The sequence below is a fragment of the Zootoca vivipara genome, chromosome 8 (genome assembly GCF_963506605.1).
Source record: "Zootoca vivipara chromosome 8, rZooViv1.1, whole genome shotgun sequence".
NCBI classification, from domain to species: domain Eukaryota; kingdom Metazoa; phylum Chordata; class Lepidosauria; order Squamata; family Lacertidae; genus Zootoca; species Zootoca vivipara.
This window is the reverse complement of record NC_083283.1, coordinates 27711324-27727989: the sequence shown is the minus strand read 5'-3', so window position 1 is coordinate 27727989 and position 16666 is coordinate 27711324. Positions and strand designations below refer to the sequence as shown.

General features: G+C 42.8%; 1 protein-coding gene across 3 annotated transcripts in view; it reads right to left on the bottom strand.

Moving 5' to 3' along the window:
- SLC7A13 (solute carrier family 7 member 13) overlaps positions 1 to 16666 on the bottom strand; it is a 36009-nt gene extending 19343 nt beyond the window's left edge. For 2 of the 3 annotated variants that reach the window (XR_009558001.1, XR_009558000.1), the window contains exons 1-5: positions 16492 to 16666; positions 14821 to 16118; positions 10042 to 10173; positions 8878 to 9242; positions 4511 to 7870 (exon numbers count right to left, since the gene is read on the bottom strand). Coding sequence is in view for 1 of the 3 variants with exons in the window: in XM_060277723.1 (XP_060133706.1) it covers positions 7637 to 7870; positions 8878 to 9242; positions 10042 to 10173; positions 14821 to 15544 (1455 nt within the window). In the remaining 2 variants the exon portion in view is untranslated. Of the gene's footprint in view, positions 1 to 633; positions 7871 to 8877; positions 9243 to 10041; positions 10174 to 14820; positions 16119 to 16491 lie in introns of those variants that run through there. The other variant, XM_060277723.1, reaches the window with a different exon arrangement.

Sequence of the window (16666 nt, the reverse complement as noted above, 5' to 3'; positions counted from 1 at the left end):
ATAAAAAATGGAGATGCTATATGTACTTTTCCTTGTTCGTTTGTTTTATAACACAATATAATCTTTAATTAAAAACATTATTATTATTATTATTATTATTATTATTATTATTAAAGAATTTAGATAAGGAGAATGAACTGACCTGAGGAAGTTGAGGAAGATATGAGCAGACTCAAAATGCACAGTGCACAGGAACCAGAGCAGCAGGACCCACCACCATAGCCAGAGGGTCCCCTACCTCCATGAACACAGCCGGCTCTGAGGCATAGAGCAGTGGAGTGCTCTAAGAGGCTGAGGCAGGCAAGGGCCCACAGCCCAGCTCACTAGCTGGCCAGGTGAGGCTCATTAGCTCTGGGAGACGGTCTATGAGTCATCAGCTGGAGTAGGCTCAGGACAGGTGAGGGTCACCTGCCTCATCAAGCCCAGGTGCTGCAACCAGCAGGCAAAGTACAAAAGGGAAACAGAGCTGAGGTGCTGTGCCTGCTGAACTGCCCATGTTGATAGACTTTGGCTTGGATGCTTCAGGACCTCTACAGGACAGTGCTTCAGGTTTGGCTCTGAACTCTTGTTTCCTGAAACATGCTGGGCTTATTACTTTTGTAATAAATCTACCCTTGCACCTTATTGCTACGGTTCATATGCCTATCAGTTCAGTATTCATTTTTTACAAAAAAGGGGGGGGGACACATTTATGAATAATACACTGCCATATGCAGGGACATGATTCTGTTCCCTTCGAAAGCAAGCATTTAAAAACCACTTAATGTGCATGATCAATAGCATGGAATGTAAATTATTATGATAAATGGTGTGTCAAGGAAACAGCATCTGACACATATGCCAATGCAATTTTCATCCCAAAATCTCTTTCTTAAATCGTAAAGTCCTAGTGGAGATCTTTACGGCAAAAGAGCATAAATTATTATTATTGCTTCTCCTTCCTCTTCCTTTCGGTAAATATGACCACTGCCTTGCAAGTAATGATTTACTAATTCTCCAAAGTGCCATTTTGCAGCAGAACATTCAGAGGTATTGATAAGTATGCTTTGTCATGGTTGAAATTGAATTGTAAGGACAGATGGAGTTTATGTTCATACTTTACACTTGGACGTTCCATGGCTCACAAAGAAGGAAAATAATTTTTTAGAGCACTGGGGTCAACGGTCACATTCTCAAATCACACAATATTTCATTTTTACTCTTAAATTATTTTATTCTTTTTTTCCAAAGAAAAGATAAAGGTTTTTGGTTTTTTAAAGTTTCTATTTTCCTCAAAACCAGAAGCAGGATGTGAGAGATCTGCATTTTTCAGGAGGCAGACCAGAAAATTGCCAGCAATTCAGACACTTTCTATATGCACACATGGCATCATCCGCAAATAATGTCCCTTGTATTGGCAGGACTATCTCCAGACCTGCAATCAGTGGAACAGATTCAAAGAATGACACAACCCACAGATGGCCCTGACACAGGTGAGACCCACACAAATGGCTGCTCATTGCAAATTATTCTTACAGCTGTAGCAACAGGAATGTGAAACCATCTCTGTGCAAATACAGTTTGAGTTGCAGGACACGATGTATAACCTCCACGTGAGAGATTATGATGTCTAAAATATCCATATACTGTAGTGAAATAGGTCTTTGCATAAAAGGCTTAAAGTATTAAGTGAAGCAGCTGTTTTATCCACCCACTTTACAGCTGGAACATTTTCAAGCATTTCTCAAACTGAGTGAGAATAACAAGGAGGCATTAAATGTCTAATAGTCGTCTAGGGGATACGGGATTATAATTAACACAGAAATACATCATGTGAATTCGTTTTAAGCTTTGGGTTTAGTTCCAAAATTTTATCGTAATAGCATTTATTCTTCCAGCTGAGTTTATGGAGGCATCTTGGCACATGCCTTTGGTCTGTTATGTTCAGGGCTGTGTGATTCTGTGGTTGCACTGACCAAGCACACAATTTGCTCATGAATCTGGAAATCCTGAGAATCAATGTCTACTTTTTCTGCTTGCAATAAGAGAAGCTTCTAGGATTCATAGCTCTAATACAGGGATGGAGAACCCATAGTCCACCAGATGTTGTTGGACTACAGCTCCTATCAACATTGACCACTAGGCAAGCTGGCTGGGGCTTATGGGAGTTGGAGTCCTACACAATTTGGAAAGTCACATGCTTCTTGTCTCTGTTCCTGTTGGACAAAGCTTGTTGAAATCAGGAAAAATGAGTGGTTGGTTGTAAGATACCTGCTTTTAATGGGAATAGGTTCCAATACCATATGTAGTTCTGCTATAACTAGTAGAAGGGAGAATACATTCTGAAATAATCAAATATAAATGCAGATATTCTTGTTCTGCTTGCACTATTCTCAATTATAGATTGTTGAAGAACTGTTCTGTGGTACTGTTGTGTGATTAACCTCTAAATAACCCGATCAGCAACAAGGCTCAAGAGGTCACAAATTGAACAACTCAAGTTTATGCCCAGCTTCCCCATAGAGGAATTACCGGTAGCTACATTTTCAAATGCTCAAAAGAAATGCTTATTGTAATGGGACTACATTTATTCAGCATTTGAGTTCTTGGTGGAGAAAGGTCTATCACTGCTGTGCTACAGCCTTACATTGAATCAGAATTTCCGACTCTTAGGCATCTGCTAAGGTTATCCTGGCCAAATATTTTAATTGGTATTTTAATTGGAAGACTAGAAAAAATACAATGAAGCGTGATGTCCTTGGTATGAATGGAGGTCACTTTTTATGCATTCTTTTAAAAGTGCTAGTTCAGATTAAAACTGTGCTGTAACAAACCGTATTGTGTGGACGGGAGGTGGGAAAGTATTTATCAGAGGCACGCATAAGCTGTGTTTGCAGCCTAATCACAAGGTGGGTGGGTGATTCTGGTGAAGTTTTCACATGCCTAAGTTGGCAAATATTGAGTCCAGCAAATCTTGCGGCCAGTGGGTAACTCTAGGATTTATTAAGATCTGCTTTACTACTGATCTGATATGGATTTATGGGTTGGGATGAATTTGCTGTTCTGAACCAGTTCATCTTCTGGTCTGTTGCAGTTTGCATTTCATTAAACTTACACGATATCAGCCTGATCAGGCAGTTTGCTAAAATAACATTATTGTTTTCGATCATTCTGACAGAGTTGCGATGATCGCTTATATAATGGATATTGCCATTTACAGTACTGCTATGGTTCTTTATTACCCATCATCAAGTACCCATTTGAATGCTCCCAGGGGTATTGTAATTTGTCTGCCATGCAGTGTTCCATTAATTTTGATGTTTCCCTTTCGTCTTCCTGTATTTTGAAGGAATTTAATGAGGCTTGTGCATGTAGTTTTTTTTTTTAGTTCCCCCACTACCCCCAAAAAATGTAACTGCTGTTCATGATGGTTAAAAACCAATTAAAAGTGCCCACTGAGTTGGTGCCAGTGTACAGTGTCACAACTGTCTCGGAGGAGAGGAGACCCCAAGAGTAGGATGGTTTCTGCGGCCCCTACAGGGCGATGCAAGCATGATGCCACACACGGTTCCCTGTATTTACCTGCCACAGAATGAAGGAGCTGTGCGCTCTGGCTACCTTCAATTCAGATGCAGAAGTAGCCAGGCAACTAAGACACAGTGGCTTTCCAGGCACTTTCCGTCTCCTAGGGACCCAGTAGAAAATCTAAGGGCTTTCTAACAACATCCTCCTGTCACTGCAGCTTGCCCCAAGTGGACCATCTATGTTGGCCTTGACCTACAGGGATATGATGTATTGTCAGGGAGCCAAAGGCAGTGTGGCATGCATATGGCTCTCAGGTGGTCCCCCACCCAGGCACTAACCCAACCCAGACCTGCTTAGCTTCAGTCAAGTGGTGGCCTTGTACCTTCAGACCTTGAGGCAGTAACATCTTGCCGGGGTGGCAATGGCACTGTAGTCTTCTGACAGATTCTTGGGGACTCTGAATACAGTGTGTGTGTGTGTGTGTGTGTGTCATCTATATCTGAATTATTATTCAATGTTTACATTCTTTGGGATAATAATATCCTTTTTAAAGTCAAGTGGTCCTGAGTTGCTCATAAAAGTTTCAAAAGCAGGGCACGGACAGAATAGATTTTAAGTTCCTGACCTAGAAAATGATTAATCTACATTTTTACCTTGCAAAAATAATAATCACGAGTCGCTGCTGTTTCTCTTGCGTTCTGCATAATCTACCGGTACCTGCTACTTCAGGTCAGATATTGTTTGTGTGGTGCCATCTGCTGGACGTATCGCTAGGCACTCCTTAACTACAAATAAGCCTGGCGTCCCAAACCCAATTATTTGCTCAGGGAAAACTGCCCATCCCGCTGTTGTAACAGCGCTGCATTTCTAGTGAAATCTCACACTTTGTGCAAAGCACATCCAGGTCCATGCACATATAGCACCGCAGCCTAATGCTGCTACCTGTTTTGTGAAATGGAACTTTGGGTTAGCTATTGACACTCCCAATCTCAAGTGAACCACTTACGGTAGGTGCAGACACAAAACATCTGCAAGAGCCACAATATACAGGTCCATGAACACGCATGATTTGTGCTCAGTTTTCCATGGCAGCAACTCTCAGACTGGTCCAAACATATGAACTCAAGACACCCATCTGTTTTCTATAACCAAAGCATTAAAATAGATTATTGGATAATTTGTTCTGGTGCAAAAACAGAGGTGAAGTATCCAAACAGGATATGTGTACAAGGTTTTGCAAGCAACGAAATACCAACTGAAGAACAGTGGCAAGAAAAACTAATGGAATATGCTGAAATGGCGATGTTAACTGAAAGACTTAGAGATAAAGACAATAGAGACCTTAAAAAAAAGACTGGGAACCATTTATGTTGTATTTACGGAATCAATGTAAAAAAATGCCATGGACTTTGAAGACTCTCGAACTCTGGATGAAAGGGAGAATCGTGCCAAGAGGAAGGCACGTTTGGCAAACCCTCACCAGGATCAACTCCCACCCAGAAACCAATGTCCCCACTGTGGAAGGACGTGTGGATCCAGAATTGATCTCCACAGTCACTTATGGACTCGCTATTAAAACCGTGTTCATGGAAGACAATCTTACTCAGCTATGAGTGATCGCCAAAGAAGAAGACGACCTAATGAATAACAACCTTAAAATAGATAATAGTTAGGGCATTGCCCTTTTAAAGAAGTTGTATCTTCTCTCTATTCGACTTGACAAACAATTACTATGTTTAGTTTTTATTTTAATTGTTTGAAAAACAAAACATACTAGAATGTGCTCTTAAAAAAGATATCCCAAGAGTTTTTCTCATTATTATTTATTGATTTTATATCTCACCCAGGAGCCCAGAACAGCAAACAGATATACCATTAGAAAACAAAAGCAAAAACATTCTAAAACCTTCTCAAAACGATTACAATAAAAAACCATCTGAAATATGTTACACTTAAACATTATTCCATTCATTAACATTATTATTAATTCCTGCCCTTCACCTAATGTCCCATTAGCATTAAAACGCAATGCTTCACAGTTTAACACAAGTTTGGGTTACTAGGAACAATAATCTTCAGCCAGTAAATTGGATTTTTTTTCTTTTGAAATAAAGTTTAAAATGCAAGCAACAAAAGAGGGGCATTGAGCTGCTTTCAAATACAGAGTCCTTTAACCAGGTTAAAGGTTACTAACTTGTAACCTTAAGAAACATTGGGTGGGGTGCAGAAAAACGCTCGCACAATGGGGATTGTGTACCCTTCCTCCCACTTGTGCTTTGAGTTGGTGATCCAGGGAGAAGCAGGGAGAAATACAGACTGACAAATCTGTCAGTTTTAGTTTCTCTCTGTTTCTCATTTTTCAAATCTTATGTTCAGTTCACCATATTTACAAATCAGTTTGTGATTATTATTTTTAAGTCCTCCCGAAAAATTCATCTGCATTTAATATGCATTTCTCCTAATATACATATTTCTGTATCCAATTTACTCTAATACAATGCATTTTTTTGTGTTAGTCTCATGAATATATCTGTAGTGAAATAGATAACTTTGTGTATGAAAATCTTATACCTTGGTTCATCGTGGTGCACTCTGGGAGCACCAGAAAGGGTGCTGGGAGTTGTTAAACCCCAGCTCTCATGGGAAGATGCCTTTTTGCCCTTTAGATGGAATGCTTTGTTAGTTGAATTGCCTCCTGACTGTGTTTACCCACAACTGATTTATACGTTAATGTGAAGTCTGTTGCAGCTGGAAACGGGATGTTTATTTGAGAAGTGGTAAGATCATGACCTGGAAACTGTACGCCGGCTCCCTCGGCCAATAATGTGAGATGAGCACCACAACCCTAGAGTCGGTCACGACTGGACCTAATGGTCAGGGGTCCCTTTACCTTTACCTAAGATCACAGAGGGTTATCTGCCTAATTGGCTTAGTGTCTCCAGACGTGCAAGAGAGGGGCTTGAGAACTATTTGGGGAGTTTCCCTAACCTCCAGCTTTTAAGTATTAAATTTGGGGCAGCTGGTTTGGTACGTGACAGCTGAAAGATCGATGTGTATTAATTGATGATTGGCCAGTTCACATCTACACCTTTGTTTTAACTGGTCAGTTCTCGAGACCCCTCGTGGTATAATTTTGTTTAAATATGGGATGGTGGAAAATGTTAAGTTGCTCTATGCCATTATCCTGGAGTGGATATCATAATGTGCTCGTCAAAATCCTTGCCGGAGAGAAATGCATTTAGACTTTGTTCTTTTTGCTACATATGTGTAAGTTAGTGAGACTTTATAATGTTTTTATGTTCTATTTTGTAACCTTTTGCTGAGAACTGTAACTTTGTGGTTTATTACTTATCCCTTGTTCTTTAATAAATTCTAAAAGGGACAATTTGTCGTGAGTTTTGAATATTTTCGACTCCAAAGCTAATTCTGGTACCTGGCTGCTCGACCCTACCAAGAATATTTTGTCTGTGTTACTTTCGAGTAGCTCAGTGGTGGCAGTGAACTACCAGATTAAGTTTTGTGTAAAACGTGATCGAGTGAGAGAGCACCTTGGTTCGCCCTTGCGGAGCCCAGTGACTTCTCGGATGAGGAGGCGGGAGTTAAGGAGGGCTAGAGCGGTGTCTCTGTATTCTAGGGAAAAAAATGTACCATCCAATTTTCTTGCATGGGAGCACAGCAGCCATTTGGGCGCCTTGATCTCGGGAGATTCCACAGCAAGATCTCTCCCGAAAGAAAGCATGTATTTTGGGCTCCATGATCTCATGCGGATCATTTGACTCACCTGGGAGCGCAGGTGGGAAGACATGCGTCCCAGTTTTGGGACACAAGCTGTTGGAAGGTATGATTTTTCTGCATAATTTCCCCTAATATACATTTTTTGTACACATTTCTTTGGGTTGGAGAACAGCATTGCAAAATCAGAAGTTTAAATTTCAACAGTGAGTTGCATTTTAGTTTGCGCATTGTTTCAAGAAATGCAAATTAGGTGGGTCTGCATTAAAACCAACTGTCTCCCCCACCCCCTTGGAAAGAAGGCTATAGGAAGCAATATTCCATTAGTGCTATTCTAGATCCAAGCCACGTTCTTCACCCCCCCCCCCAAAAAAAGGCAGCCAAGTATGAAACTTTGCCTTTACTCAGATTTATAATGAGGAGGTGATACCTCCAGCAACAGCTGCAGGTAGCAAGTGATTTTGTCAATAAACGCAAAATGAATTTTAAAATGGACAAAAGGCACATATAAGAGGAGACCCCCAAGCATAAAAATGGAAGCGTAAATGTACTGCACCTTTGGAGACCAGACTATAGGAGCTAAAACTAAGAACAGTGAAATCGCCACCATCCCGAAAGCGACGGGTAAGAAAACCTGCAAAACAGAAACAGTGTTTGGGAAAGCAAATGTCAGATATGTGAACAAGCATGGGGGGGGGGACTGCAGAAAAATAAAATAGGTTTCATATTCTGAGCAGAGATGATGCTTGTGCTGCCAACCAACTATTTTGGGGGACAGGTGGGTAAGAACTGAAATTGCCCCAGGCAGAATCTCTCCAGAGCTGCATTATGCAAGAGATTTCCTCCAGACTTCCTGAGTACTGAGTGATCTTCTTACAGTCACTGGGGATGGTATAAATAACTGTTCAGCCATTTTCTCGATGCAAAGTGGTCCTGTCTGGACCTATCCTTGCATTGTGGCTCACTCGTTTGGTATTGCACTTTCAGAATTTGCCTTTGATTCTGCAGCCGTAGCCGAGTAAAATGCCTGTCTCCCTTTCAGTATAGGTCCCCCTGCCATTTTCCATATGTGCACAGCATCACTGCTTAGGGTCCACCCCTATATTTCAAACACATTTTCTTTTCCCCTAATATACACCTAAGTGCAAGCAAGGCTGCAATTCTAACCTCCCCTTACCTGAATTCAAGCCCCATTGAATTCAGCAGGACTTATTTCTGAATAGACGCAGCTAAGATGGCAGTGTAGATCTACCTTTTAAAAACAATTCTATCCAAAATGGCAAAATGTGATTCTGGACCATACCAAGATGTGGTCTTTTGGCAAGGTTAAAAAAAGAATTCTGTCCTATAATTGCATGCTTTTCACTCAGTAGGATCACCTCATAATATATATAGGTTTATATAAAGGTTTATGTAGAAAACCTCTGCCTGGCCCTCCAAAAGATTTGTTGCCAGTCAGTGTATACAATATAGACAAGATGGAACAATCTTCTGTCTAAGCATAAGGCAATTTCTAATGTACATATCGTATGTCCCATCTAGTATCAATGGGGTTGAGCTTACAGTGTCCATAGCTCAAAGCTTGCAAGACTCGCATGTTATTTATACGGCAATTAATTAGGTATTTAAATTTCTTTTTACCTTGTACGGCCTGTGTAGATTCGGCTCTCGGTAGCGGAGGACAATCAGGCTAGTGCAAGTTAATCCAATCATCAGCCAAACGGAGAAGCCAAAATAATTGGTTAAAGCAATTAGGTCCGATGGGATAATAAAAATGGAGGCCACGACAGTTGAGAAAATCATGGCTGGCGCTGGGGTCCAGTGGTGGACATTGAGCATGGATACTATGGTGGGCAAATGTCCGGATTGGCTTCCAGAATAGGTCAATCGTCCGAGTGTAAATACACTGCTGTTGAGGGCGCCAAATATGGAGATGGCTACAGATGCAGGAATTATCCAGGCAACTGAAGGGATCACCCTGTCGGCCCAAGTGACTGCTACAGCGACTGCAAGGAAACATTGACATCCTTAGCAGACTCCTGGTTACAGCTGTCCTGGATCATCAAATTTAGTCCCATGTTTCAGTGGCCGCCAGACCATTTAAAACGCTAGCAGTTGGAGGTACTGCACCAGGCTATCATGTAGGCTACCCTTTAATAGCTCCACAGAAAGCAGTATTTCAAATTGTGTACTTTCTGTTGCCATAAGAGGTGTGGCATTAGCCAAAATTATGTGTGCATTTATTGCACGCACACACACACACACACACACACACACACATATACACACACACACACACACACACACACCACCTTGTTACTGAAGTGTGTTGTAATTATTTCATCTGTATTCCCAGAAACAAGATAGCATACCTACAGCAATCAGTAATAATGCTGGTCACATTGAATTTATGTCTTTCTTTTCTTTTTTTACAACAAACCATGCATCATCACTTGGAAGAGAAATTCATCCATAAATTTCAATGGGATTTGAGTCTCATCCCAAGGCAAAGGGAAATTATTTTATATTAGTTATAATTTTAAAATCAGTAACAGGCTAGCATGCTACCTTCACATTGTAGCATAACTAGTCTTGAACGATCGCTTATTTGGTTTCATTCTTCATCCCTTACGCCTGATCGGGATAGGCTAAAAAAACTGACAATTTAAAATGCACTTCCAAAAATCACCAAATGGGGCTTCAGTTAAACACACAAACATAACTCTGATTTTCTCTATTATCTACTGAATATGTATTATATCTATGATCAGTTCTTGAATAAAAAATTCAAACCAATCAGCCTACCTGAGGAGACAATTTCCTTTGGTGTGAGAACTGTCAGGTATGAAATGTTCACAAGCAAGTAAAACACAGTTATTGAAGGAAGTGTTGTCATCACAGTCAATGGAATGTTCCTGCTGGGATTTTTAACTTCCTCTGAAATAGAAAATTTAGAAGAAGAAGAAGAAGAAGAAGAAGAAGAAGAAGAAGAAGAAGAAGAAGAAGAAGAAGAACTTATTTATTCCCCAGCAACTCTGGGCATGGCTGCCAATTCTCCCGCTGAAAAATGCGGGATCAGCAGCGGTGCGGCACCAGAAGACGCTTCTACGCATGTCTGGACATGCATAGAAGCAACTTCTGGTGCCGGCGCTGCCTGATTTCTGGTGCCCAGACATGGGTAGCGCGGCACTGGAAGTTGCTTCTACACATGTCCGGACATGAGTAGAAGCAACTTCCAGTGCCGCTTTGCCCGATTTCCGGTGCCCAGGCATGGGCGGAGCAGCACCGGAAGTCGCTTCTATGCATGTCCGGACATGTGTAGATGCGACTTCCGGTGCTGCGCTACCCATGTCTGGGCACCGGAAATTGGGCAGCGCCGGCACCAAAAATGGAGCCTCGCTGGCAGGTAGGAAATCCGGGGGATTTATGGGATTTTTTTCCAATCCGGACTGCCAGCGGGAAACGGTTTAAAATACGGGGGTTTCCCACGAAAAACGGGAGACTTGGCATCTATGACTCTGGGCGGCTTCCAACAGAATATTAAACAAAATAAAACTTCAAACATTAAAAACTTCCCTAAACAGGTCTGCCTTCAGATGTCTTCTAAAAGTCAGATAATTGTTCATTTCCTTGACATCTGGTGGGAGGGCATTCCACAGGGTGGGTGCCACCACCAAGAAGGCCCTCTGCCTAGAAATCATTCCAAAACATTTGTTTGTAAAGGGAGAAAGCATGCACCATAACTTCTTTTACTAGACTCATGACTACCGGTATGCTATTTTTGTGAATTTCCATATGATGAATTTGAAAATTGGCACTGAATCTTGTGAAAATCTACTTTACATTTATACTTATACCATGTTTTTAGCTGGCATGATTATTGTTATTCTTCCCCGCCCCCAGTATCCTGTTGTTTTGCAAAACAAAGAACTTTGCTTCCATTTATGCTTCTTCGGCCATATTTTCTTTACTAACTTATGTTCCTCCAAGTACCGTGTTGATCATTGCAAAAACATTCCCCATACTATAAAAGTAAAACAGAGTAGAATCAGAAAGCACACATAGGAACTCCAAGGTGAATGGAGAGGTCTCATGCAACAGTGGCCTTCTCTAAACCACAGTGTTTGGGATGTTCCATATGTAAAGCTTTTCTTGAAATGGAAGAGAATTATTTTAAGTGTGTTCATTGCAACTTTGTGGAATTTCAGATCCCAGCCATTGTGCTTTACTGAATCAATTTGCAATGATTACATCACCAGTTGCTGCTCTGAGAACCAGTAACAATGGTCAAATTGATGCCTGTCAGGAAGTAACTGTGTGGTCCTAGTTCAGTCTTGAGGAAACAAAGCAAATATGAAGACTCGGGACAATACGTACATTATGTACACTGCTTAGGTTTGTTCAACACGCACAGCAGCTGTAACCAGGTGCAAACCAAAGGGAAGATTTCACCACCACTTTGGAATGCTCCAAGTAGGTAGTAACTTATGTGCCAACCGTTTTCCTTATCTTATGTTTCTGTTCTTGGCACAAACATACATTCCTTGCACCAGGTATGAGAGGGCTGCTTAAGCATAGTTCTGTAGCTTGGCTAACAGTTACCTAGCCCAGTAACAGAGATATGCAGAGAGCTAACTGCGAGATGGGGGAGGCAACAGAGTGAGAAGGCAAGATGCAGTAGGGAGCAGGACAAAGGGAGGGAGGGAGGGTGTTGGGGTGGGGAGTGAGAAGAGAGGGTCAGAAAAAGAGAGGGAAGAGATGAATGCATGAGTCAAATCCAGTAAAATGGATCCTCTTCATATTGCATGTTTTTTTCTATAGATTCCCCTACACCTCACCACCATCAAATAACAGATCACACCTGAACCATAAAAATCAGCTCTGGTGCTCCCCAGCACAGTCATTTGCACACACAAAAAAACATGCTTTTGAGGTATGGATTCTTATGCATCCTCATAATTTTTACAAGGGATCCCATCAAAAGTTTGATGGGTCACATTTAGCAGAACCACCTGGTCCATCAGGGGCCAGTATGAGCCACAAGATCTCCTGCAATGATTTTGCAAAGTTTTTTGCAGATAAAGTTGCTCAGATACAGGAAGAGGTAGACTCCACTGTGGGAGCAGGGCCGGGATTGGAGAGTGCTAGAGTCCTGTCTAGTCAAGTTGCATGGGATCAACTCTGATCTGTTACCTCAGAGGATGTGGACAGGCTGCTTGGACAAGTGAAACCAACCACCTGTCTCCTTGATCCTTGCCCATCCTGGCTTATAAAAGCTACCCGGGGAGGACTGGGAGATGGACTCCGCAGGGTGGTGAATGCTTCTCTCTGTGAACTAATCCAGAATGCGGCAGCTAGACTGGTGACTGGGAGCGGCCACTGAGACCACATAACTCCCAGTAACCTACATTGAAAGACCTACATTGGATCCCAGTACGTTTCCGAGCACAATTCAAAGTGTTGATGCTGACCTTTAAAGCCCCTAAATAGCCTCGGTCCAATATACCTGAAGGAGCGTCTCCACCCCCATCGTTCTGCCCAGACACTGAGGTCCAGCGCCGAGGGTCTTCTGGCGGTTCCCTCGCTGTGAGAAGCCAAGTTACAGGGAACCAGGCAGAGGGCCTTCTCGGCAGTGGCACCCGCCCTGTGGAATGCCCTCTCACCAGATGTCAAAGAGAAAAAGAACTACCAGACTTTTAGAAGACATCTGAAGGCAGCCCTGTTTAGGGAAGCTTTTAATGTTTAATAGACTATTGCATTTTAATATTTTAATATTCTGCTGGAAGCCACCCAGAGTGGCTGGGGAAACCCAGCCAGATGGGTGGGGTATAAATAAATAAATAAATAAATAAATAAATAAATAAATAAATATGTTGTTGTTGTTTCCACAGGTATAAATTTTCCGGTGATTTGGTTACCACCCTATTCAAAAATCATGAAAATCCATCAGCTTTAAATTGATGGTGCTTCTGGCAGCGGTGGAGTCCCAGGTAAAATCATACAAATTTGAGAGGATATGTCTTAATTCATATGGATCTGCCTTTCACCTAGAGTCTAGAGCAGGCATCCCCAAACTGTGGCCCTCCAGATGTTTGGCCTACAACTCCCACGATCCCCAGCTAACAAGACCAGTGGTCAGGGATGATGGGAATTGTAGTCCAAAACATCTGGAGGGCCGAAGTTTGGGGGTGCTTGGTCTAGACTATATATTTTAAACCCCAAAGTGTGTGATTGTGTGTGTGCATATGCTTTCTCTCCTGTCTGTAAGAGAGAGAGAGTAGGTGGGTCCCAGAGCACTCTTTCAAAAAGCCCATGTACCCCAAAGGACTGGCAATTCCTAGATTAGAATCTAGTCCTGTCAGTCTGCAAATAGCTCTCCGCACCCTGTATTTTCATCATATGTTTCAGGTTTTTTCAGACACATGATCACAGGAACCAAGGTCCTTTCACCCCGCCAAAAAAAAAAAAAATGAGGCCAGCCCCCCCCCCCAAGTTGATGGGCATTGCCATTCAAATACAGTGGTGCCTCGGGTTACATACGCTTCAGGTTACAGACTCCAGAAATAGTACCTCGGGTTAAGTACTTTGCTTCAGGATGAGAACAGAAATTGTGCTGGTGCGGCGCGGCGGCAGCAGGAGGCCCCATTAGCTGAAGTGGTGCTTCAGGTTAAGAACAGTTTCAGGTTAAGAACGGACCTCCGGAACGAATTAAGTTCTTAACCCGAGGTACCACTGTAGTGTGCATGCTCCACATTTTGTGATTTATTATGCTGGGGGGGGGACTTTCCTGTGTCCCCATATTTTATTTAAGTGGGCATGGTCTGTATAGCTTTTTTAAAAAAACATCTGGATCTCTTAATCACCCCAAATAGCTTTAAAGGTCCCCAGCAGTTCAGGGTGCTTCAGAGAGATCCTGCTTCAGCTCAGAGAAGCTCTGAATCCATCCACAGCAGCTGACTTAGAAGCATCATTCAGGAATTGCCTGGATCCAATGCATACCTTTAGTGTGCACTTAGGATCTTATACCTCACAACTTCCTTGGCTCACATCGCAATACCCTGGTTTCCACCAGGGATGGGAAACATGTGACCACCCAAGATGATGTTGGACTCCCATCAGCACCAGAGAGCATAGCCAAAGATCAAGGATGAGAGAATTGAACAACATCTGCAGGGATACTTTCACATGGCTGAAACTGATCCAGAATTGGACCTAACACTTACTGTATCTATGTGTCCCCTGATTGAATGACAGTAGTTCAATCATTTAAAAAACAACAACAACCTGGTAATCCTAGGGTTCAGAAATGTGAGGTGGTATTCTGTGTGATTAAACCGGCTGTTTCACTCTGCTCGATCCTTGTGAATTAGTTGTTCACTGCTTTAGAATAACCCACCCTGCAGTTTCCTCCCTCCCTCTCTTTCCTTGGCCTAGAAAATTATTGCTTCAGGCCTATATGAAGAAACCAGCCAGGAAGCTGTACAGGACTCTATTCATCATCAAGTAAAGTCACTGACACCTGTGTGGAGCCTCAGTTCCATAGACATCACAGCTGCCAACTGAAAGCAAAAATGAGAGCTATACCTGACAAATAGTTGAGAGACCACCAGCCGCCATATGCATAGAGCCCCTGGTAAAACGCTTCTGCAACCTGCGCAGCATCTGGGATCTCTGAGCCGAAGGCATTCTCAAATCTTGCCACATTCTCTTTTCTCCCCCTTATCAGCAGGACAATCCCGCCAACCGCAATCACAGAGAGCGCCATCATCTTCAGGACGGTGAAAACGGTCTGCACCCAAGCAGCCATCTTGACACTTCGACCGTTGAGGATCCCGAGGCACCAGAGGACCGCCAAAGCCAGGCATTTCTTCAGCACGTCGGGAACCGGGCACTCGCCGTAGAAAGGCTTGGTAGCATACTCGGCAAACAGCAAGGCCCGAGCGGCATTAGAGGCGGGTTTGTTGAACACTGCCGTCCACAGAAAGATGAAAGCCAAGGGAGAGCCCAGGGCTCTCTTGATGTGGCTATATTCCCCTCCTGAAAACGGTAAAGCTGTCCCCAGCTCTGCATAGCAGAGAGCGCCCATCAGCGAAACGATGCCACAAGCTGTCCAGATGATCAATGCAACGCCAACGTTGAGCAAAGAATATTTCAGCACTCCAGTGGGCGAGACAAAGATCCCTGCCCCTACAATGGTGCCCACGATAAAGCTGGCACCTTCGAAATATCCTATGGTTCTTTTGAGTTGCATCTCACCATTTTGGCTTTTATTTTCTTCATTCACCTGATCACACCCGTCGTTCCCCATGGCGCTTTGTTTTCTTCTGCTGTTATTCCCCCCCTCCAAAAAAAAAAGAATCGTTAGCAACCCGAAGATCCTAATCTCCTCCTCTGACTGTAGTGAAACGTTACTTGGAACTGTTTGCAAGGTCACTACAAACCTGTATCCTCCTATGTTTAACAGGAAAAGTGCTGATGATTAACCATGTTGTTTCGAGGAAGCAGGCTGGGTCATAGAATATAGCATTCCCCATCACCAGCGGGTTCTCAAATTAAGGCACCACATTTTCTGGAACAATAAGAGAACTGAAACACAGCCGTCCTTGGGAATTCACACTTCTCTGAATTTTGCAATGTACAAGCAAAATGTACGAAAAAGGCATATGCTATGCTAGTTAATCTGTGCATAAAAATGCATATATTGGTGGAAGCCTGTGCCAAATATATTGCTCTGCTTTGGACCACATCAGCAATTGGGGGTCTTGTCATCTGGGCAGCCCAGGACCTCCATACACAGTACCCAGGCTTGCGCCCCAAGGAGGGGCACTTTGGTGCTGCTAATGCAGTGGTTTGACTTCACCTCCAGAGGCGGACTCCATTGTCTGTCGAGACAGAGGGATGCCAAAATCAAGCAAAAATGCATTAGTTTTTTTGCAAAAATTCCTTTGCAAAAATGTGGATAATTAGTAAAAGTGCATTGTATTAGCGAAAATTGCTTTGCAAAAATGTGGATAATGGGCAAAATTGAATGCAAACGTGTGCATTAGGAGAAATTCACACTAAAATGCAGGGTTGGGGAGGCTGTCAAGGCAGAGACAGATGGAGCAAAAACTCTTGATGGAGGAACCTGACTGCCTTAGTAAGCTGCAGTCCTAATGTGAAGGAACAAGCCCATCCTGAGTCCCTGAATGGGTTGAGCACAGATAGGGAAGCAGACCTCATTCAGTGGACCCCTTTACCTAAATGTTTGCTTACCTGGAACGTGCAATGGTCCTGGAAGAGATCTGCAAGGAGGGTTTTCCTTTCTTTATATTTGTCCCATGAAAAAGGCTGAGGTGGAGCTGCCAAGAAAGGAACAGCTTTACTTGAACAAGTCGTATAAAGGCTACACTTACTGTTTGCAGGAGAGCTCTTGAGTCGTTTCCCTCCC